The following is a 22686-nucleotide window of genomic DNA, read 5'->3' on the forward strand; positions in this document are numbered from 1 at the left end:
AATACTGCGGAGTAAGTTAACAGGAATAAACATGCAATGGGATCAATCAACTGGAGCTGTTTATTGCAAAAACCCCATATATTTTAATACTTCCTTTAGGATGTCAACCAAATTTTAAGAAGTAAGCTAAACATCTGCTTATTAAGCCACATAAGAAAATCCACACAGAAAAGAGTAGTAGCCACTGATGAAAAGATTGAGAACTCGCTCAATAATTTACAGAGCAAAACTGTTTTGTTTTTCAACAGAATTCCTTTTCTTTATTCTCAATATTATTTTCAATTCCCAGCACCACACACAATAAATTCTGAAATTATCATTTATTAGTTCCTTCCTTGACATTTTCTCCCCCATTCTCTGAAAGCATGCTCTTTTTCTTCAATTTTATTTTGTTATGGTAAGAACATTTAACATAAGGTCTACTCTCCTAACAAATTTTTAAGTGTACAATATAGCATTGTTAACTGTAGGCATAACGATGTACAGCAGATCTCTAGTGTTTATTCATCTTGCAACATTATTTTTAAGACACTGATTTTTTAGAGACTATAGTTTCATTTTTTAATTTCCCAAGTTACACTGAGGGTAATATTAGGACTTGCTAAATAGCAATTTTAATATAGTCAGTCTTTGATGCAGTGGGACTTCATATATTCAGACACAAGTAGAAATAATGATCCAACATTTTCAGAGGGGGGATAAAAATTCAATAATGCAAAGGAAAGGAGCTTAATCTTTCTTTCTTTCTTTTTTGGAGAAAAGGATCCAGGGATGTTAGGTTGACCCAGGCTGACTTTCAATTTCTGGGTTCCCATCTCAGCCTCCTATTAACTGGGACTAGAGTTGCATGCCATTCCTTATAACTCATCTCAATCAGACCAAGAGGGGGCAGTCTTCTAAATAACCAGGCTTCAGACTTGGAATCCTATGAGTTAACTATTTGATGGTTTGTTTGCTGACCTCTTTCCCACACTGACCCTTTTTGGTTATTAATTCTAAATATTGACACCTTGTTACTTTACTGGGATAGTTTCACCTACCAAGGAATAATGTAAATTTTCTTAAAGAACCAAAGTTTTTTTTTAAATAGTATGAACTAAATAAGTGGCAAAACAGCTATAAGAAAATCATCACCCCCAGCACCCCAAAAAAAAAAAAAAAAAAAAAAAGAAAAAAGAAAATGATCACTGAATTCGACATTAGCAGTCTTTTAATTGCCTCTAGTTTTGGAGTACACAAATGGCTTCTTTTAGAACTAAATGACATGTACAGTCAAAGCAGCAGTCCTCCATGGTATTTCCTAGTACTTAAGGGTAATCTTGCTCCAGATAAGTTATTTTTAATCAATGCTAACAACAAACAAAAATTATAATGATTGTGTTAAACCTAAAAATATGTTATAATTCCTGGTCTGTAATTTTAAATAGCATTTCAGAGCCTTCATTTAATAAAGTTGGAATATAAAACATAATAATATAGCATGAAAAGGAAAATCTACAACTAGAGAAGATATAAATTAATCAAATGCACTGCAGGATAGGATTACTTTTAGATTTGTTTGGTTTCATTCACATTCAGGTATTGTGGGGCTAGGGATGTAGCTCAGTGGCAAAGCATTTGTCTGGCATGTGCAAGGCCTGGGGTTCCATCACCAGCATCAAAAACCAAAATAAAAAAAAAAAAAACAAGAATACAAAGTTCAAGTACTATGACAGTAAACAAAAAAAGAAACTTTAATTATTACATCTAAGAGATCTGAACATTACCAACATATTTTAAAATAAGGACAGGATCATTTATTGAAAAAAATTAGTTGATTCAGCATTCTAAAATCCTGAGATACAGTTCAAGTTCAGTCATTATAGAACTGGCTAGGGAGTTAATATAAAATGTGCTCTTTATGACCAAATTATTGTAAACAATTTTTTTTTTTTTTTTTTTTGAGAAAAAGGAAAAAGAAATTTTATTGCTTTGCTAGCAAGAAAAACACAGGGAACTCCTGCCCCAGAAGTAGTGATTCTCACCATCGGGGGAAGAGGGGGTTCTTTAAAGAGGTGATTCAAAGGCTACATTCCAGGTATACCCAGTCAGGGTTGTAATTCACTTGTTAATTTGGGAGAAAGGCATTTCTTAGATCTTAGGGCACCCTCCCTAAAGTCTGAATTACCTTGGTCCTGTTGTGGATGTGTGCTCAAGGACAGATAATTCCTGGGCCTAGGGTAGGGAAGAAGGGTAATCCTGTTTCCCTGAGGTTAAAGGAGGGGGAGAGGTAGAAGAGGAAAGAAACAAAACCCAAAAAATATGTCCATTTTAAAATAAGCCTGAGCAGCAGAGGAGGAGGTAGACCACTGTTACATTTCCCCACTGTCAATTTCTATCTTCCATTTCTATGGACATATGGGCGACAACATCTCCAAGCTGCTTCCTGCTGAGAGGGCGAAGTTTGGAGGAAGTGACCCGAAGTCCTTGTTCTCTATCAGGTGGGGCATGGACAGTTAAGGGTATTTAGCATCAGGGCAGTCCAGAGGTCCATGGTGGCAGATGGCAGGTGACTGGACAAGGCATACATAGGGCAGGGATCATGCTAGGACAACAATAAACAAGACAGCAAAGCATTACTCTTTTGTAAACAGTTAGCACAAAAGCAGTTAGTATTTCAGCCGGTCTCTGAAAACCACGAAGACAGTAACTCATTAAAGCTTAAGATAGGATCCAACATGCCACTGATTTGTGAGTGGAGGCCATTTAAGGCTTTAGAAACATTAGTCAACTTGTTGGAAACATGCACAGCATTTAGTTTTTTTTAATGGCCCAGGTTTCCCCTTGAGCTGTAGTTAAGATAGCTAATGTCACATGATTTCTATCAAGTAACTTTCTCATTAGCATTTACCTCTATGTGTAGCGGGATCCCTGTAACTGCCATTTAGGGCTCTCTTGGTAAAGCTAGTTAGGGTTGTGTGTGCCACATTGTATCTTTTAGACCAAGCTGAGGGATAAATATTAGGACTAGATAATCATACCAGTGAAAAACATATCAAGAGATTATTGTAAACATTTTAAGGCCTTCAAAAATTAGATATTATTACAATGTTATTGTATAGTAATATTTAATCTAAAAACTTCTTATATTCATATGTGCTAACATCTAAAAAGGATGATGAAGAGAACCAGACAAGACAAAAATCACTTTTGCATACATCTTGAAAATCACTTTTGCATACAAAAGTTATTTATGGGGCTGGGGATATAGCTCAGTTGGTAGAGTGCTTGCCTTGGAAGCACAAGGCCCTGGGTTCAATCTCCAGCACCGCAAAAAAAAAAAAAAAATTATTTAGGGACAACATAAAATTTTTAATAAAATTAATGGTTCCTCCTAGCTCTAAATTAGATTTAATTGCCAAAGAATTAACTAATCAATAACAGTAAAACTGAGTACCTACTATGTGCAAGGCACAGTGCTAGTTGCTATTTTGCACTAGTTAACAAAACTATCACAAAAACAAAATCTATGAAAGATAGTTATTCAGTCAATGTTGTACCTAAGCTAAAAAGAATAATTTAAAGCACGTGGATAGATGAAAAACTAACAGAATAATAGTAGAAATGGCAAACAGAAATATATATGGCAATGTTAAAAATCTAAAACTATGTACTAAAATGCTTTCATTCTGAACACTACAAGAAAACTCGATACTAGCCGGAGTTCTTAAAATATCAGGGGACTGGAGATGTAGCTCAGAGGTACAGTATTTGACTGAAGTCTGTGCAAGGCCCTAGTTCTCATCCCTAGCACCACTAAATAAATAAATAAATAAACGATATTTTCTTCCTATAATGATAAATTCAACACTTTCACCTGCTAGGTAGAGGAAACAGAAACTCAACTATTTTTTAAGTTCCACACAGCAGGTGGTAGGTAGCAAACTTCATCAAATCTCTTAAACCACTGTGGCAGTCAGGTTATGCAGTGCACACCTATAATCCCAGCAACTCAAGAGGCTGAGGAAGGAGGATCACCAGTTAAGGTCAGCCCAGGTAACTTCGGAAGATCCTCTCTTAAAATAAAAAAAGGGGGGGAGGGACTGAGGATATAACTCAGTGGTAAAGCATCCCTGGGTTCAATACTCAGGAAAAAAAAAAGTTATGGGACTAGAAAAAATATAAACTGGGACTGAGGATTCATTAGATATAGAAAAGGTAAACATCAGTGATATTTTCTAGTATGATTTTTAAAATCTATACATGTAGTAGTTGTACAAAAGTGGTATTTTAACTTAGCTTAATGGCTATTTATCTTATTGGCCATTATCCAGACTTCCCCTAAAAAGCAGCCCCTAAAAACCACGTTTGTCATTTGATAAGTTTTAAAGATATTTTTCAAAGCATATTTAAATAAATACCAGTATATTTAAATTTGAAACTTCCAAAACATAGTCATGTTATCCATAAATGTTTATTGTCTTGAGTAAGTTACATAAAATACTTATTACTTATCCAGGCTAAATGTACCAAAATTATCGTAATTTTCTCAAAACAAAATGAGAAACTCAGATCTTTATTATTTCAAAGTTATAAATGTAAGCTGGGTGTGGTGGTACATGCCTGTAATCCCAACTACTGGGAGGCTGAGGCAGGAGGATTACAAGTTTGAGGCTAGCCTCAGCAACTTAGTGAGGCCCTAAGCAACTTAGTGAGACTGTCTCAAAATAAAATATAAAAAAGGGCTGGGGATATGGTTCAGTGGTTAAGCACCCCTGGATTCAATCCCTTGTACCAAAAAATTAAAATGAATAAATAAATAAATGAATAAATAAGTGAAATGTAATACTCCCAGTACATGAAGATGGTAAAAATTGCTGACCCTCACCAACACATGAAGCTTTTCCCATATTAAAAAATGAACTTGCCTTGATTTTACACTCATTCACACAACGTCCTCCTCATTGCCAACAACATTCATTTAGAGAAAGCCTAACTAGAAGGGGAAATGATTGCTGACCAAGAAACAGACAAAAGTGAATTTGTGACCCTCAAATCATCTCAATGATTTAATCAACCACTATATGATTTGGTTCAATTCTAAGGAGTTTATATATATATATATATATATATTCCAAGAAATTCAGAATCTGATAAAAACAAAAAAGTATACTTTATAAACATTTAAGAAAAAATGTTTACAATGTAAATGTTACTATAAGCTAAAATACATATAAAAAATCAGTTATTATGATTCAGCACACAAGAATAAAAAATACATAAGCAATTATTAAATACAATGGCCACATGAGTATACTCTGTTAGTTGTATAGTAATTTTACATTTCTCTCCTTAAGCATTTCCTATTGCTTTTAGTAGTTAGGCTCTTGGAATAGATCTTACAAGGGAACTATTGTTTACTTGAAACTTCATTTACTGTATCTGTTAATCTTTAAATTACATGATTTAAAGATTATAAAATTTGTCTATTTAAATTTCATTAAAGAATACCTGTTCTTCTGTTCTTGCTTCAATAACTGAGCAGCTATTTTCCTCAAATCAGTTACTTCCTTCAAATCATCATCATCATCATCTTCTACAAGTAATTGTTCTTTCTCAACTCTAAAAGGTAACACAAATATGGTTATCCAAAAAGTAAGGCAGTCTGTATCTTAGGTCAATTTCTAGAAATAGGCACCCTTTTTATTTTTAAGACCATGTGAAAGCTAAAATCTTTATGCCTTTGTATTTAGAATACTAAAATAAGAAATAAAGGAATATATCTAAGGAAAACAAACCTATGTTCTCTACTCATTATGAAATACAGCATACCAGCTGTATTAATATAATTAATAACCAAAAAATAATGAAGTATATAACCATTTTTAAATTTCTGAAATGTGTAATGGCCACAGAAATTTAATAATGCATATTGCTTAGTTTTGAGTATAAGAACTGCAAAGCTCTACAGGGCCTGCCTTTATAAATAAATATAAACTGTCATGAAAATTTCTCATTTTATTCAGTCAAACTTCTATTAGTTTATTTTGATTTAAAAAAAGCTCTATGTAATGTTTAAAGGAAATGCAAAATTAGTTCAAATAAGATTAGAAAATTTGCCAGAAAATGGTAATTAAGATATATCATTTTTATCATTTAAAGAAAACGAAGAAATTTTAAAATAAAGTTTTCACTAAACTCTATTTTTATCTCAAAAGCATTTAATTTACTAAATAATATAAAAACATGAGTTTTTGTATCTTTACGACATCTTACATGATAGGACACTGGTGACTCAAATTAGGCGGCTGCCCTTATCGACCACTGAGCCACATCCCCAGCCCTAGTTTGTATATTATTTAGAGACAGGGTCTCACTGAGTTGCTTAGTGCCTCACTTTTGTTGAGGCTGGTTTTGAACTCCCTATCCTCCTGCCTCAGCCTCCTGAGCCACTGGGATTACAGGCGTATGCCACCACACCTGGCCAAGAATGAAATCTTAAGGAAACAAAACAAAGCAATGTATCTCCTTACTGGGCATTTGAAGTGATTAATTAATAACTGCTTGAAAAGTTACCAGTGAGGGGCTAGGAATATAGCAATGGTAGAGGACATGCTTCGTGTGAGTGAGGCCCTGGTTCCATCCTCAGCACTACATCCATACCCCAAAAAAGAAGTTACTAATGAGGTCACTCAAAAAAAAAAAAAAAAAAACCACAATGTAGAGAAAAAAGTATGGGAACCAGAGAGAGCTCCGTTCATACCCTAAGTACTACTGGACACAAGAGGCTTTAGGTACAAAACATAATGGGTCTGAACTTCACCTTCCTCATCTGTAAAAGTGGGATCAATATCTACCCTGTAGGATTTTACTGAAGATTAAGTAAACAACGTGTAAAAAGTACATGGTACTGATTCTGGTACATGGCAGGTATTCAACAAACATTCTTTCTTCCTTCCTTCCTTCCTTCCCTCCTTCCTTCCTTCCTTCTTATAGCTATGAGTAACCTGAAATAATAACTGAAAAAAATGTGGTAGGTCATATTCCATAATTTCATAAGATGAAAGATAAAGATCCAAACCACAGTTATTTGAACAAAATATGAAGGTAAATATCCTTAAACTTGCTATAACCAGCCTGAAAAAAATGGAAAGTAGATTAGATCAAGAGACATCACACCTGAATTCCAAACTTAGTTTCCTTATTGGCAAAATGATGTCAACACCATCTATTCTTTAAAGGTGGATAAAGAATTCAAATGAAGCAATGTATGTAAAGGTACAGTTCTCATTAATAAAATAGAAAACTTTATTATTACCCTTCAGGGGAGACATGTAGTGTGTATCCTACTTTCAACTTAAAGTTTTATTATAATTTTAAGGAATTAAGATAGGTGACATATTTGCAAATTAACAATCTAAACAGAGAAATGGGCAAAAAAATTCTTTCAAGTGCTCTTTCAGGTACGAATATGTAATGAAGAGTTCAAGTATCTATAAGCAACATATCACTTTGAGAATTCATGTACTTACCTTTTTTCATTTCCCAATTCTTCATTTTTCTGAGATTTTTCAAAGCATTTTTCTTTTCCCTTATATAAAAGAAAATTATCATTTTAAATTGTATGGTCCACTTTCGTAAGATCAAGGAAAACATGTAATTAATATCTGCTCAGTCTTATTTACCTTAAGGAAAGAGACAAATGATCCAATATGTGTATCTCCTTGTTCAGGAACTGCTACATCTTCTGTATTGGGGTCAATAAAATCATACACCTCCTGGTCTAAGTATAGATTAACAGTTATTTTAAAATATATACTCAATGCTCTGACACTACAGTGCTTAGAATAAAAGTTTATTAGTATAAGAGTTAGCTAAAGACACTATAATTTTTCAATGTCCATTTTTAATCAAAGGCGCACTTTTAATAAGATATATATATGACATAAAAATAGCAGACACCACATGAATTACCTTTCTGAGAATCAGGCTTGCTCCCTATTGCATGGTTGTCATTTCTTGATGTCTGCTCTCTATTTGATTCTGAAACTTGAGAGTGAAGGCTGATTGTGTCATCATCTGATGGCTGGAAAGAAATGAGCACAAAATACAAAAAAAGCATTTGAAACACATGATAAAGGTTATATTGCTTTAATTAAGCAAGCAATTATAAAATAATGGCTTTACTTCCCTAGTTTTCAGATAAAAAAATTAACGTTAAGGTTGACTTCTGCTTTAATAATCAGCATTTAATAATCAGTACATTTTTTCATCAGCACAATTTAATAATCAGTACTTTTTTCATTTGAAGGTATAAAACAATGATCATATTTTCAAGCAAAATAAAGTCAAATGTGTGCAAATGTCTCCATCTCAAAGTTCTAATAAAACTGTAAAACAAAACAATCAGCAATGGAAAAGACTCACTTCTGTTGTAGATAATCGTTTCTCTCCATTATCACTTCCAATTCCAGAGTCAGGGCCATGATTTTTATTTGGATAAAAATCTTCCATACTATGAAAATAGAAATCCTAAGGACAGTTAGGGTTTTGTTCTTAAATAGATAATGCACACTTGATCTAAAATGTCCTTAGATAATACAGAATATACAATGATTGCTTATCTTGTGGGAGGAACTAGGCTAAGTGTTTTAAAAATAATACCTTTAATATTCCTTGGGAAAACTCTAGCAGATTGTGAGGTTTTTTAATCTTATGAGTGAGGAAATTGCGGCTGGCAAAAATGGGCTAATTTAACCAAGGACACACAACTTGCAAACTATAGTGTAAATCTAATCCCCAGATTACCCAGCACTAAAGTCCCTGATCTCAACTGGTATGCTTAAATTCCTCCTCTAAATTCAGTTTAATGCTTACAAAAACAAAAACTTATTTTTGTATTTTTCAGGAGTGTATCAACAAACTTATGGAAGCATCTACAAAGTATCAGGTACTATGCTGAATGTTTGAGATAAAATGAGATGAACAAAGTTTGCCTTCAAAGAGCTCTCAGCCCAGAGGGGAAATGAATCTGTTTGTATGCTAATGAAGTCTATGACAGAGGTAAATACAAAGTGCTACGAGAAAAAAGAGAGATCAACTAATTCTCCTTGGTAAGGTTAGGAAAAGACTTTCCCCAAGAGAGAGGTATTTGAGTTTAGACTTAGAAGAGAGACAGTAATTGCTAGCATTTGTTGAGTATCTACATGGTGTTAGGTACTGGGCAAGCTATACCTCATATTTCATACATAATCTATATTCTTAAAGTTGTTTCTTTATACAAATGAGAATAATAAAGCTTATGAAATTTAACTTCCAAAGGGGAAAACTCTATAACTGACAATCATTTGTTGAACTGATTGCCAAGCATATATCAACAACCTTATGAAGTGGATATGGTTAACATTTTAGATAAGGAAACGGGTTCAGAGATTTTAAATCACCTATACAAAGCTACGGAGGATTTAAGAGGTTAAACCATGATTAGAGCTGAAATTCATCTGACTCTACTGTACAACATTAAATCCATGTACAAACATATCCATGTGTTTGTAATAGATGACAATGATAATAATAAGTTATTTGTTGAGAAAATATTATAAATAATGCATTGTGCTAAGTATTCTACATATGTTATTTCCTTTAATTCTAATAGCATTTGTGTGATTATTTTCCTTTTTTCATGTAAGAAAGCTAAGGACCAGAGACATTAAGACTCAGAAAAGACCTTTAAAGCTCTTATGTCTGACTTCAAAAGCTAATATTGTATATGTAACTATGGTAATATCTATTCACGTAGAACAAAGAGTTTGCAAAATAGACAAGGCATGGGAAGGCATTCTAGGTAGTAAGAACTATATAGCAAAGAACCTGTGTATGAAAGTAGAAAGCACGCATAAGAATTTTTCAAGTAGTTCAATACAGGCTGTTAGTGGGAGATTAATACACCTGACAATCAGCTCTACAGATCTTCATTAAGTCCAATACAGTAAGTGGCCACTAGCCATACATGGCTACATAGCCATTAAGCACTTAATATGTGGCTAGTCCAAATTGAGACATATGATAAATGTAAAATATGCACCAGATTTCAAAGATTTCATATGAAAAAAGCATGTAAAGCCAGGCATGGTGGCACCTGCCTGTAATCCCAGTGACTCAGGAGGCTGAAGCAAGATCATGAGTTTAAAACCAGCCTCAGCAACTAGGGAGGCCCTAAAAAACTCAGAGAGACCCTGTCTCTAATGAAATACAGAAAAAGGGGGGCTGGGGATGTGGCTCAGTGGTTAAGCGCCCCTGGGTTCAATTCCCGGTACCAAAAAAATAAATAAAATGAAAGCAAGTAAAATATCTCACTAATTTTATATATTAATTAAATACTGAAAGGATACTATTTTGATATACTGTGTTAAATAGATTATTAAAATTAATTTACCATATTTTTTTCCTTTCTTTAAGATGGGTTACTAGAAAATTTAAATTTATTTGTAGCTCACATTACATTTCTAGTAGACAGCACTGAGATAGACTATCCAAAATACACCCTAATTCTGTCCACTTCTTTTCATTACTATTGCAATCACTCCATTTAGGCTCTCTTGATCTCTGGGCAGTACTGCAACAACATAAACTAATTCTCATGCTTCTCCTTTTGCTTATTTCCAGTCTGTTCTTCTAAGTCAAAAGAGTTGAAGTAAATCAGATCAGTTCTTCATACTATTCAATGACTTCCCATTGTATTTTAAATAAACTTTAAACTTTCTGCCACAGACTACAAAGCTCCCACAGGACCTGAGCCTGATCTCTCCATAAACAATTTTTACCACTCTACCCTTCAGTCATTCTACTAATCATGCTGGCTTCCTCTGAACACACCAAGTTCTTTCCCAGTCCAAGGGAAGAGACATGTCATTTTTTTCTGCCTGAGTTGCTTTCCCCCTTGCTCTTCACACAGCTGGATTTTTTTTTTTTATGATTTTTTTTTTTTTATTGTAGACAAATGGGATACATGTTTTTTCTCTGTTTGTACATGGCGTAAAGGCATACCATTTGTGTAATCATAAATTTACATAGGGTAATGTTGTTTGATTCATTCTGTTATTTTTCAGCTGGATTTTTTTTTAAATATTTTTTGTTGTAGGTGTACACAATATCTTTATTTATTTATTTTTATGTGGTGCTAAGGATCGAACTCAGTGCCTTGCACGTGAGAGGCAAGCGCTCTACCACTGAGCCACAGCCACAAACCCCTGGATTTCTTTATTAGGATCTTGACTTAAAACTTCACCTTCTCAGAGACATTCCCCGACCACATTCTTGAAATATGGTCCTTTCCTTCATAGCACTCACTGTGATTTGAAATTTTATACATACTACAGATGATCCTTGACTTATGATGGGATTATGTCCCAATAAACACACCATAAGTTAAAATATTTTAAGTTGAAAATGCATTTAACACACCTAACCTACTGAACATCAGAGCTTAGCAACACAGCCCACTATAGCGTGTTGTTTCCACCCTCACGATCAAGCAGCTGGGAGCTCTCATGCCCTAAATACCTTCTATTAGGCCCTGCCTCCCAACACTGTTGCATTGGGGATTAAGTTTTAAACACATGAACTTCGGGAAACATATTCAAACCAGAGCATACACCACACAAATACAAATGGCCCTTGGTTTATGATGGTACGCCTTAGCATTGTCAACTTTATGATAGTGCTTAAGTGATATATATTCAGTAGAAACCATAATTTACATTTACTCACTGACTCATTCTCCACCAGACTGTAGGCTCTGTGAGATGCAAGACCAACATGTATGGCACTCAATAAAACACTCCCTGAATCTACCAGTAGGTATTCAAAAGATATTTGTAATATAAATGACTAAATCATTAAATGCCATAACTAAAGTAAATTCATTTTAAAACAATGAATATTAATAGATTAGAATTGGTATTAACTCTAGTTTTTATAGAATTGTTTGGTCTAATAATGTTCATAATATTAAGCAAAATAATCTTTAGATACTAAATCTAATGTTTAGGTACTTAACACTACTCAATTAAGAGAAATATTCAAGAAAAAGTCCTATTTGGAATTGAAGAGCTTATACTCTTAACAATAGTATTTAGGATACTGCCATTCCAAGCAATGTAAATTTTATCATATATGCAAAGACAAACCTTTAAATACTTTAGGCAAGGGCATATTCTCCCTTTCTGTAGTCTCACCCCATTCCAAGTTATATTCTATATCACTGCATAGAATTATATTTTCATAAAATCTTCCAGACCAACCTGCATCTTGAAAGGATGAATTATAAACAAAATATCTAATTTACCATTTCAAAATCTCATAAGGATACCATCAAAATCATAAAGAACATCAATGACATTATCATCTTTGATTCAGTCATAAAGAATGTAACAAAGGGGCTGAGGATGTAGCTCAACAGTAGAGCACTTGCCTAGCATGCACAAGACCCTGAGTTCCATCCCCAGCATCATATATACACACAAAAGAATATGATGAAAAAAAAAGGTATTTCCAAAATGTCTTGCTTTTCTACCAAACTCAGTTCAAAGTCAAATTCTACTTGCTATTACAAATGTAGAATACAGAAATCACAAAAGTAAATTAACAGCTATTGTAGCTGAGAAATTGGAGTTTCTGCACTATAATGTCAAATGTTTACATTTTTACTACTAAAATAATAATTATCTGAGAAAATCTCAAGTTTATTCCAGTATCCTAGAAGTTCATTGATGGTGATGGTGATATTTAGCTTCAGAAATACTGATTTTACCACTGGGTCAATCAGCCTATATTCAGTACACTCAAGATCAATAAGACAACAATTATTAAAAGAGACTATAAAAACATTATATTACCTGTCCGTGAGAGGCTGAGAGGGCATTCTTTTACTCAATGATGGAAGATCCAGGGAATCTGGTTTCTTATCCATTCTACAACATGCTTGGATATTTAAGTACTTAAATATGTGTACTTTACCCTTTAAACATATCTGTTAATAAATGAAATGTATTTATTATATAGTTCCAAATATAAATGGCAACTCTCATTATTTATTTTAATAATGTCAAACTATGTTACGATATCACAATCTTGATACTTTGCATATTTAAATAGTTTGTACTTCTGACACTACATGAAAAAAATCAGACAATACTGACACAAATCAAATGCTATTAATATCTCTGTTCTTACCAGAAAAGTTAATTTTTCTATAATTTACTCAAGCTTTCATATTAAAGGAAGAATGTACAAACTATTGAGCAATATAAATTCACAACTTGTGAAAGTTGGCCTTATTAGAAAAAAACAAACTTTTCACTGATTTAGTGATAACAGATAAAATATATATATATATGTACTTCTTTAAGGTAATCTCATCAAAACCACTAAGATGTTTGGTATAAACACTGAAAGAAAACTAATATAAAAATAATGTAAATAAGAAAGTGACTGATTAGAATAAATTTTTTTAAAAAAATTGGTCAGTTCAAGTGAAAAATTATTTTTTTATTGATCACAAAGGAAAGGAATAGCAAGGGGTAAAAAACTATATAAAAGAAGGTAATTTATTTAAAAATGACAGAAAATGAGAGGCAAGGAAACTGTAGGTCATCTTTACAAAGATTATTTAATCATTATGAGTGATATCAAATAAATATTTCTCAAAATTTCTAATAAAAGTATCTTGATTAATGGGTTCACATAACTTTACCTCACATGCAAAAATAATCTCCAAAATGACACATATATGCAATGGAATATTACTCAGCCATAAAGAAGAATGAATTATGGCATTTGCCGGTAAATGGATGGAACTGGAGACTGTCATGCTAATGGAAAAAAGCCAATCCCAAAAAACCAAAGGTCTTATGTTCTCTCTGGTGTACGGATGCTGACTTACAATGGGCAGTGGGGAGGGAGGAGTGGAGGTTCACCGAATTGAACGGGGAAGAGTTGGGAGAATAAGGGAGGATGGGAATGGGAAAGGCAGTAGAATGAATTGGACATAACTTTCCTATGTTCATATGTGAATACATGACCAGTGTAACCTCACATCATGTACAACTACCAAAATGGGAAGTTAAAGTATCCTCCCCCGGCAAAAAAAGACACCTATATAAAAAGGAATTATGCTAGGCATGGTGGCACACACCTATAATCCCAGCAACTCAGGAGGCTGAGGCAGGAGGACCATCGAAAGTTTGAGACCAGTCTGGGCAACTTAGCAAGACCCTGTCTTCAGATAAAAATAAAAAGGGCTCTGGGGTTATAGCTCAGTGATAAAGCATCCCTGAGTTCAATTCCCAGTACCAAAAAGAAAGAAAGAAAATTATAATTCCAAGTAAAAATGTTTTAGGTAGTTCTTATAGATATCAGGTACAATTTCATCACTGAAAATTTTCATTTGAAAGGAAAATAAAGCCAGGTGCCATGGCGCATGCCTGTAATCCCAGCGACTCAGGAGGTTGAGGCAGGAAGATCACGAGTTCAAAGCCAGCCTCAGCAAAAACAAGGCACTAAGCAATTCATTGAGACCCTGTTTCTAAATAAAATATTTTAAAAAGGGCTGGAGAAGTGGCTCAGTGGTTAAGACCTCTGAGTTCAATTCCCAGTATCAAAAAAAAAAAAAAAAAGAAAAAGAAAGGAAAATAAAAATGAGTTATTAGAATATAAATACATTATCAATTAAAGTGTGCTAAATAGTATGCTACTATCTGTCCAAACTAAATAAACATTAGTTTTATGTAAATTCTGTATATTTTAACTTTTACTTTTATCATGGTGAAAATGTACATAGTTTCAAAAACCAAACAATCACAAAGTTGATTAAAAAGTAATCCCCCATTCTACTTTCAATCTCTAAGACCCAATCCCCACTTTGAACTTTTTCAGTTAGGTTTCTGCTATTTGCCCTCATGAATAACATGCTTTTATTTTTATTTATTGGGGTATCACTAAAGAAAATAACTTAAATTTCTTGCATTACCACTATTACCACTATCATCAACATCACCACTACTATACCCTCTCCACTCAGATAATCATACTTCCTCTCTCTTCAGAAGCATAACAATGGTTAAAGAGCATGAACCCTAGAGTCACGCTTTCAGTTCTGGTGTTAACACATGCTGGATATGTGATCCTGAACAAGTCATTTCACTTTTATGCCTGTTTCCTCATATCTAAAATGAGGATAACAAACACCTGTTTTACACAGTTGATGACAAATTAAATGAGATAATATAAGTATTTTAAAAAATGTCTGGAACCTAATAATATAGCAAGTGTTATAGAAATCTTTTCTATTGGGGATAGGGGTATAGCTCAGTGGCAGCCATGTTTTCCTAGCTATGGGAGGCCCTGGGTTCAATCCCCAGCACTGCCAAGAACAATAATGAAGACAATCTTTCCTATTATTATAGCTATGTCATAATTACTTATTAAATCAAAATCCAGTATTTATTTAAGACCAAGAAAATATCCTCAGGGGCTGTGGTCGTAGCTTAGTAGAGTGCTTGCCTAGCATGTGTGAGGCACTGGGTACGATCCTCAGTACCACAGAAAAATAAATAAATAAAATAAAGGTATTGTGTCCATCCACAGCTAAAAAAAAAAATTAAAAAAAAAGAAAATATCCACAGATGAGCCCCATAGAATGGTAGCATTATATTTCTTTTCTCCTACAATTTTAGTTTTTCCTAAAATTACTAATGATTCCATTTTTCCTTTGCATACTTTTCTATATGCCTATTAATAATTTGTTCCTGAATCTGACAAATTGTAAAATCTCTCTCCATGTGGACAAACACTTCAAGTCACCTATTTCTCCCTGCCACCCTACTTTTTGTTGTTGTTGCTTTTGTTTTTGTTTATTTGGCACTGGGGATTGGACCCAGGGGCACTCTACCATTGAGGTACACCCTCGGTTCTTTCTATATCTTGTTTTGAAACAGGATCTTACTAAATTGTCAAGGATCTTACCAAGTTGCTGAGGCCGGCCTAGACGTTGAGATCTTCTTGCCTCAAGCTGGCAAATGGCTGGGACTGTAGGCAAGTGCCACTGCTCAGCCTTTCCTCCTACTTTTGTGGTGGCATAACTCCCCTTCTTCAAACTGACTGGCTGCTCTCTAGGCCTATGCATACCTGTAATCTTAGAGGTGAAAATTTCCTCTGTTTTAGGTTACTCCCTCATTTTGGTATAGCACACCTTGCTACTTCTTAAGAAAGGTTGCATGGGAATTAAAATTTCCGAGATTTTGCACATTTAAAACTTTTTTCTACCTAACATTTGATTGATAGTTTGAATGTAGAAACTGGAGCTATTCCCTCAGTCTTTGAAAATATCATTTTAACATCTGCTAGTTTTCTGAGCTGCTGCTAAGAAATTATTCTGAGCACCACACCTATGAATATGCTCCAGATTTTCCTTCTTTACCCCCCCCCCATTTTACTGAAGTATGAGTGACAAATAAAAACTGAATATTTCTTTAGTGCATAATGTGATGTTTTGGTATATGTATACATTGTGAAATTATTACCACAACTAAGCTAATTAACATATCCACCACCTCACATAATTATCTTTCTGTGTGTATATTGTGAGAACACTTGAGAGCTACTCTTTTAGCAAATTAAAAGTTTATAATACAGCATTATTAACTATAACCACCATACTGTACATTAGGTCTGTAGTATTTACACATTTTTAACTACTGAAGAATGGTATCGTTTCTCCACCTCCTAGCCCTTGGTAACCATTTCATTCTCTGCCACTATGAGTGCAACGCTGTTTCTTGACAACTCCATATAAAAGTGAGGTCATGCGGTATTTGTCTATGTCTTATTTCACTTAGCACAATGTCCTCAAAAATTCATCCATGTTGCAAATGGCAGGATTTCCTTCTTTTTGAGGGCTGAATCATATCCCACTACATACCCCACATTTGTGTACCCCACATTTTTCTTTATTCGTTTATCTGCTGACAGGTTTTTTTCCATATCTTTACTACTGTGAATAATGCTTCAATGAACACGAGAATGTAGATAACTCTTTGTGATAATAATTTTATTTCCTTTGAATACTGTGATTTATGAGAAATACTTAGTCTTATTCCTATTTTCTGGCACACAGTTCCTAAAACCCTTACAGAATCTCTTGAAGGGACTGAGTGTCCTTCCTATGGCATGAAATGACAGGTGGCTGAGGGAACCTGGAGAGCCTCACAGGATAAGGGGCTGGTAGCCAAGGTAGGCAGGGGAATTTCCAACCCTACCCCCTCACCACCCATCACCAGGAAGGGGAGAGGAAGAAGGGAGAGGGGTAAAGGATGAGTTGATCACCAATGGCCAATGACTGAACCAATCATGACTACACATTTAAGCTTCCATAAGCCAAAAAGAAAGGGTTCAGAAAGCTTCCAGACTGTTGAACATGTGGAGGTATCTGGAGGGTTATCCGCCCAGAGAGGACATGGAAGCTTCACATACACCTTGCCCTATGCACTTCTTCTCTCTGACTATTCATTTGTATCCTTTGAAATATAATAAACCAGGAATAATAAGTAAAGTCTTTCCCTTTACTAAAGTGAACCACTTTAGAAAATTAATCAAATCTGAGGAGGGGGTCATGGAAAACTGGATTTATAGCAAGTGGATCAGAAGTATAGGTACATACTCATGTGGGACTGAGACCAAAGGGATCTGAAGCTATCTCCAGATAGATAGAATCAGAATTGAATTATAGGGCATTCAGTCAGTGTCTGTTGGAGAATCACTTGGTGGTGGTGAGAAAACCCCATACATTTTGGTAAACAGAGGTTAAAGTATTCTGCATCAACAGTTTGAGTAAGAAAAATACTTTTTTTTTCTATCACTTACAATTATATACCCAGAAATGGGTTTGCAAGATCACATAGTAGTTCTATTTTTAACTTTTTGAAGAAGTTCAATACTATTTTCAATAGTGGCTGTATCATTTTATATTCCTACCAATACTGTACGTGGGTGCCCTTTTCACCATATCCTCACCAACACTTGTTATCTTTGGACTTTCAGTAACAGCCATCCTAACAGGTGTAAGGCAATATCTCATTGTGGTTGCATTTCCTTGATGATTAATGATGTTGAGAATCTTTTCATATAGTTCTTGGCCATTTGCATGTCTCCTTTAAAAAAATATCTATTCAAGTTCTTTGCCTACTTTTACATTTTTTTTCTTCTATTGAGTTACATGAGTTCCTTACATAATTTAGATATTAACCCCTTACAGGATATATGGTTAACAAATATTTATGGATATCTACATTGCAAAAAAATTAATATGCCCTCATTTGCTTCAGTGGAACGCTTTCAGTGTTTTGGTCCTCTGTCTTTCACGTTAGAGACTATTCCTGAAATGTCTAGTGATCCTTGGCTATCTTTAAGAGCAAAGCATTAATAAGCTAACTGGAAGCTCTGGGTACATGGGACAATTTTACTGACAATATGCTACTATCTATCTGGTAATGAAACAGGGACTGGTCATTTATTTCATCAGGCAACACTGAAAGATCAGTGCATGGATAAGTCTTTTCTCCTGGTTCATTCAGTTTATCACAGAAGAAATGTTCCAGTCCTGCTTGAAATATACAAGACAGGTGTGAGCATTCTGGGAGTCAAGTAGTTGAAGTCTACTGTATGCAAGCATTCACTGTTTTCAGTATAGGTTCTCACTTCTGTCTATAGCTGTACCTGTATGACTGAGTCCAAATAACAAAATTAGTAAGTTTTTTTCACTTATAAGAGTCTTCCTCCCTTGGTCAAATTTTAAGAGGTCAATGGAGCCCACTCTTTCCTTCCTCTAGTCAATTTAACCAGACTCCCTATTCCCGTTCCTGTATCTATCAATTGCTAACCTTATCTTTGCTACAGGGAATGAACTAAGAACATCATAGGATGATTTACAAGCTTGATTTGCAGAAATATAGGTTGCTCAATGATCCACCAGATGTCCACCAGATGATCCATCAAGCCTAAAAACCTTTATTTTATTGAAAATTTATAAAACTACCAGCTTCTCCCTTAGGCTCCACCTTCTGTGTCCTCCTCCCTTAAATATCCCATAATCATGCTTGCTAGGAAAGGGGCATTTGAAGTTTTGTCCCTCAACCTTTGGGTTTGTACCTTCTTGATTAAACTTTCTCAATTCCAAGCACCAGGGTTCAGTGTTTGCTGCATATCAGGCACATAAATCTGATTTGGGCGTTTGGTAACACTTAGAGTAACTGACTCTGGTTTTCTTATAGTTGTGTTGTCCAATATGGTAGCCACCAGTCACATGTGGCTATTCAAATTTAAATTAAATTGAAATAAAACTAAAAATTCAATTTTATGTCACTCTATGCCCTTGCAAGTACTCAGATATCACTGTGGCTACCATATTGGACAGTACCAATTCAGAACATTTCAATCACCATGAAAAGCACTAATGGGCAGCACTTTTCTAAAGATTATATAAACTTCAGACTTCTGCTGAGGCAAGGAGTGAGTCATTTGGTCTCTGAGCCGAGGAAAAATATCTAAGGGTCCACCAGCTCCAGGTAAATTCTAGATTTCTGCTGAGGCAAGTGAGAGGTAGTCATGTGGTTATGGGACTAAGGGCTAGAATCTGAGGGTGTAAATCTTAGACCTGTGGTGTACAATAGGGGAGCCACTAGCCCCATGTAGCTAATGAAATTTCAACTTAATAAATCAAAATGAAATAAGTTTAAATTGGGTTCCTTAGTGACATTAGTCATATTCCAATCATTCAGTAGTCACGCATGGGGGCTAGGAGTATAGCTCAATGGCAGAGGACATGCTTAGCATGCACAAGAGCCTAGATCTAATACCCAGCACCAAAACCAAAAAAAAATTTTAAAAATTCACATGTGGCAAGTAGTTACAGTATTGGATAGCACAGATTACAGAAAATTTCTGTCATTCAGAAAGTTCTACTGGAGAGCACTGCCTTAGACATTTAGGCCTTCATCCCAATATTCAGAGTGACATGTTATGACCAATACTTGAGTCATTTCCAGGTTTGACACAGTAAAATCAACCTGCTTCTTGTTGCTTTTTCCCACAGCTGACAAAAGTCACAGTTTTCCCCCATTTGCTCCCCCATTTGCTAAGACAGTGACTACCAGGACCTCCCCTAGTCTTTATTTGAATCAGAAAAGAAACCCCCTTTGGAATGACTGGAATATACCTCTGTAGGAAGAAAATAGCAAACTCTGTGCCAGAGCACATAACTTGAAGGTAGTGTGGGCTACTCTTTCACTGCCATCTGCTCTGTAGACAGATACTCATGGAGTATAAGAGGAACTAGTCACCACTATTCCATTTATTTTTCATTTTCCAAAATTCTGTTGACATCTCTTCCTCACTGTCCCCTTTTATACTCTTCATCCTTCTGGGTTTATGCCTTAGTTTTTTCTGTATCACTTTAGTGGACTCCACATGGACTTAATCCTTATTAAACTAAAGGTCAGAATTAATTTTTTTTTCACTTGTATCTTGTTCTTTCTGTTATAGTTTCATCTCTCAGTGCCAAGAATGTGCTGCAATTAATCCTGCAACAAATTCCAAGTAGATTCATACCTTAGTATGAAATAGGAAGAGATATTTCAAGGTCTGTTTTTCAAAATAACATTGACAAACAGTTTATAAGCAGAAAGCCAATATGAGTTTTCCAAATGCTGTTCTACAGCCTACACTAAAACTCCTACCAAAGTTAAAAAAAAGGCTCAGAAAAGTTCCTTTAGATAATAGTACCTAAACAACAAAATTGGTTCATTTTGGTGTTTTTCAAACTTAATAAACAGATACAAATTATGAACAAAAATGAGAAGAAACAAGTATCATATTTTTATTACAAACCTGTGCTGGTGGTACTTGCAATGGATTGTTATCCAAAATTATTACTTGTAAATGATGCAGCTTCCTGTAACAAACTGGAATTTCGGTCACTTTATTACAAGAGAAATCCAGCTTGACTAAGGGAAGATCTCCTAATTCTGTTCAGAAATGAAAATAATTAAGTTAAATTTTACACAGTTATTCTCTAATTCATGTGAGTAAAAATAGTGAACATCTTACCATCTGGCAATACATGAAGATTATTTCTTCTTATATTTAGCTCTCTAAGGGAATGTAATTTTCCCATTTGTTGGGGAAGGACCTGAATCTCATTGCAGCTAATATCCTAAGGAAAACAAGAAGATAAAATCATAACAAACTAAGAAATACAGATAAGTTCCAATTTTAAAATTAAAGCATATGACTAATAGTTAGCCAAAGTTACCTCCAATGTCATTTCTCTAAAAATAGATTTATCTGGCAGATTTCTATTTATATTACATCATCAAGTCAACCTAGCACAGTCAACAGAAATTTTTCTGTGTAAAAAAATCTGAGGTTAAAACTTAATAACTAAGCTGGGTGCAGTGGTGCATGCCTGTAATCCCAGCAGCTCCAGAGGTTGAGGCAGGAGGATCAAAAGTTCAAAGACAGCCTGAGCAACTTGGTGAGGCCCTAAAAACTTAGTGAGACCCTGTCTCTAAATAAAATACAAAAAAAGGCTGGGGATGTGGCTTAGTGGATACGTGCCTCTGAGTTCAATCCCTGGTACTAAACAACAATAACAACAACAAAATCTTAGTAACTACATTAGCAGACTTCTCAAAAATCTCAACTGAAGAATAACCCTTATCCACTAAAACCAGAAGTAAGGATGATCAGGTGTTCTTTCAGATGCAGACGTAAAATAAAATACTAATAGTTATCTCTCACTGCTACAATCTGTCAATTATTATAGTTGATTTAAAATATTTATGTAAGTAAAAGCTAAGAAAGTTAAAGATCCAAGTTGGAGAACCAAAGATTATGCAGGATCAATTTAGCTAAATTTGCTTTTTTAAAAGGGGATACAAACTATGAAGGGTTACAAGCTCAAACATGCGGTTCACATGACAACTCAAAGATGCTCTAAGAGATCAGAAAACTTAAAATTTAACTCAGTGTTAAATAAAAATGTAAGCCCTGATTTAAAGGAAAACATACCAAGTTTACATAATAAGACAACTAAAAAGAGTTTAACTGTGCTCTCCTCTCCCTGCCTCTTATAATCATATTGAGGTAGGATAGAAGACATAAGGATAGGGAGAGGGCTGGGAATATAGCTCAGTTGGTAGAGTGCTTGCCTTGCATGCACAAGGCCCTGGGTTCAATCCCCAGCACCATGAAAAAAGAAAAAAAAAAGAATAGGGAGAAAGAAGGCATGTGGGACAAAATAAGAGCACCTGTAATTTAAAGTCCAAATTTAAAGTTCACTTTTACCAGATTTAAAGGTGACTTTCATATACCTTGATTAAAAGAATGGCACTAATAAATCAATTATTAGACCTTGCCCACGGATACACCAGTGTAGTACTATTTAAATTCACAAAGTAGAAAACATTAAAAAACAAAGAAGAAGGGGTGAGAGGGGTGGGGGGGAAGGGAAAAAAATAACAGAATGAATCTAACAACATTACCCTATGTAAATTTATGATTACACAAATGGTATGCCTTTACGCCATGTACAGAGAAATACATGTATCCCATTTGTTTACAATAAAAAAAAAAAAACAAAGAAGAAAAAAAAAA

General features: G+C 34.6%; 1 protein-coding gene across 7 annotated transcripts in view; it reads right to left on the minus strand.

The window, feature by feature from the left end:
• Lrch2 (leucine rich repeats and calponin homology domain containing 2) overlaps positions 1 to 22686 on the minus strand; it is a 129790-nt gene that overhangs the window by 53277 nt on the left and 53827 nt on the right. For all 7 annotated transcript variants that reach the window (XM_047536784.1, XM_047536783.1, XM_047536782.1 and 4 more), the window contains 8 exons: positions 21139 to 21244; positions 20920 to 21056; positions 12876 to 13009; positions 8407 to 8494; positions 7954 to 8065; positions 7665 to 7762; positions 7512 to 7570; positions 5491 to 5601 (listed from right to left, as the gene is read on the minus strand). In XM_047536784.1, coding sequence (XP_047392740.1) covers positions 5491 to 5601; positions 7512 to 7570; positions 7665 to 7762; positions 7954 to 8065; positions 8407 to 8494; positions 12876 to 13009; positions 20920 to 21056; positions 21139 to 21244 — 845 coding nt within the window. The remainder of the gene's footprint in view (positions 1 to 5490; positions 5602 to 7511; positions 7571 to 7664; positions 7763 to 7953; positions 8066 to 8406; positions 8495 to 12875; positions 13010 to 20919; positions 21057 to 21138; positions 21245 to 22686) is intronic.

This window comes from Sciurus carolinensis, chromosome X (assembly GCF_902686445.1).
Source record: "Sciurus carolinensis chromosome X, mSciCar1.2, whole genome shotgun sequence".
Taxonomy (NCBI): domain Eukaryota; kingdom Metazoa; phylum Chordata; class Mammalia; order Rodentia; family Sciuridae; genus Sciurus; species Sciurus carolinensis.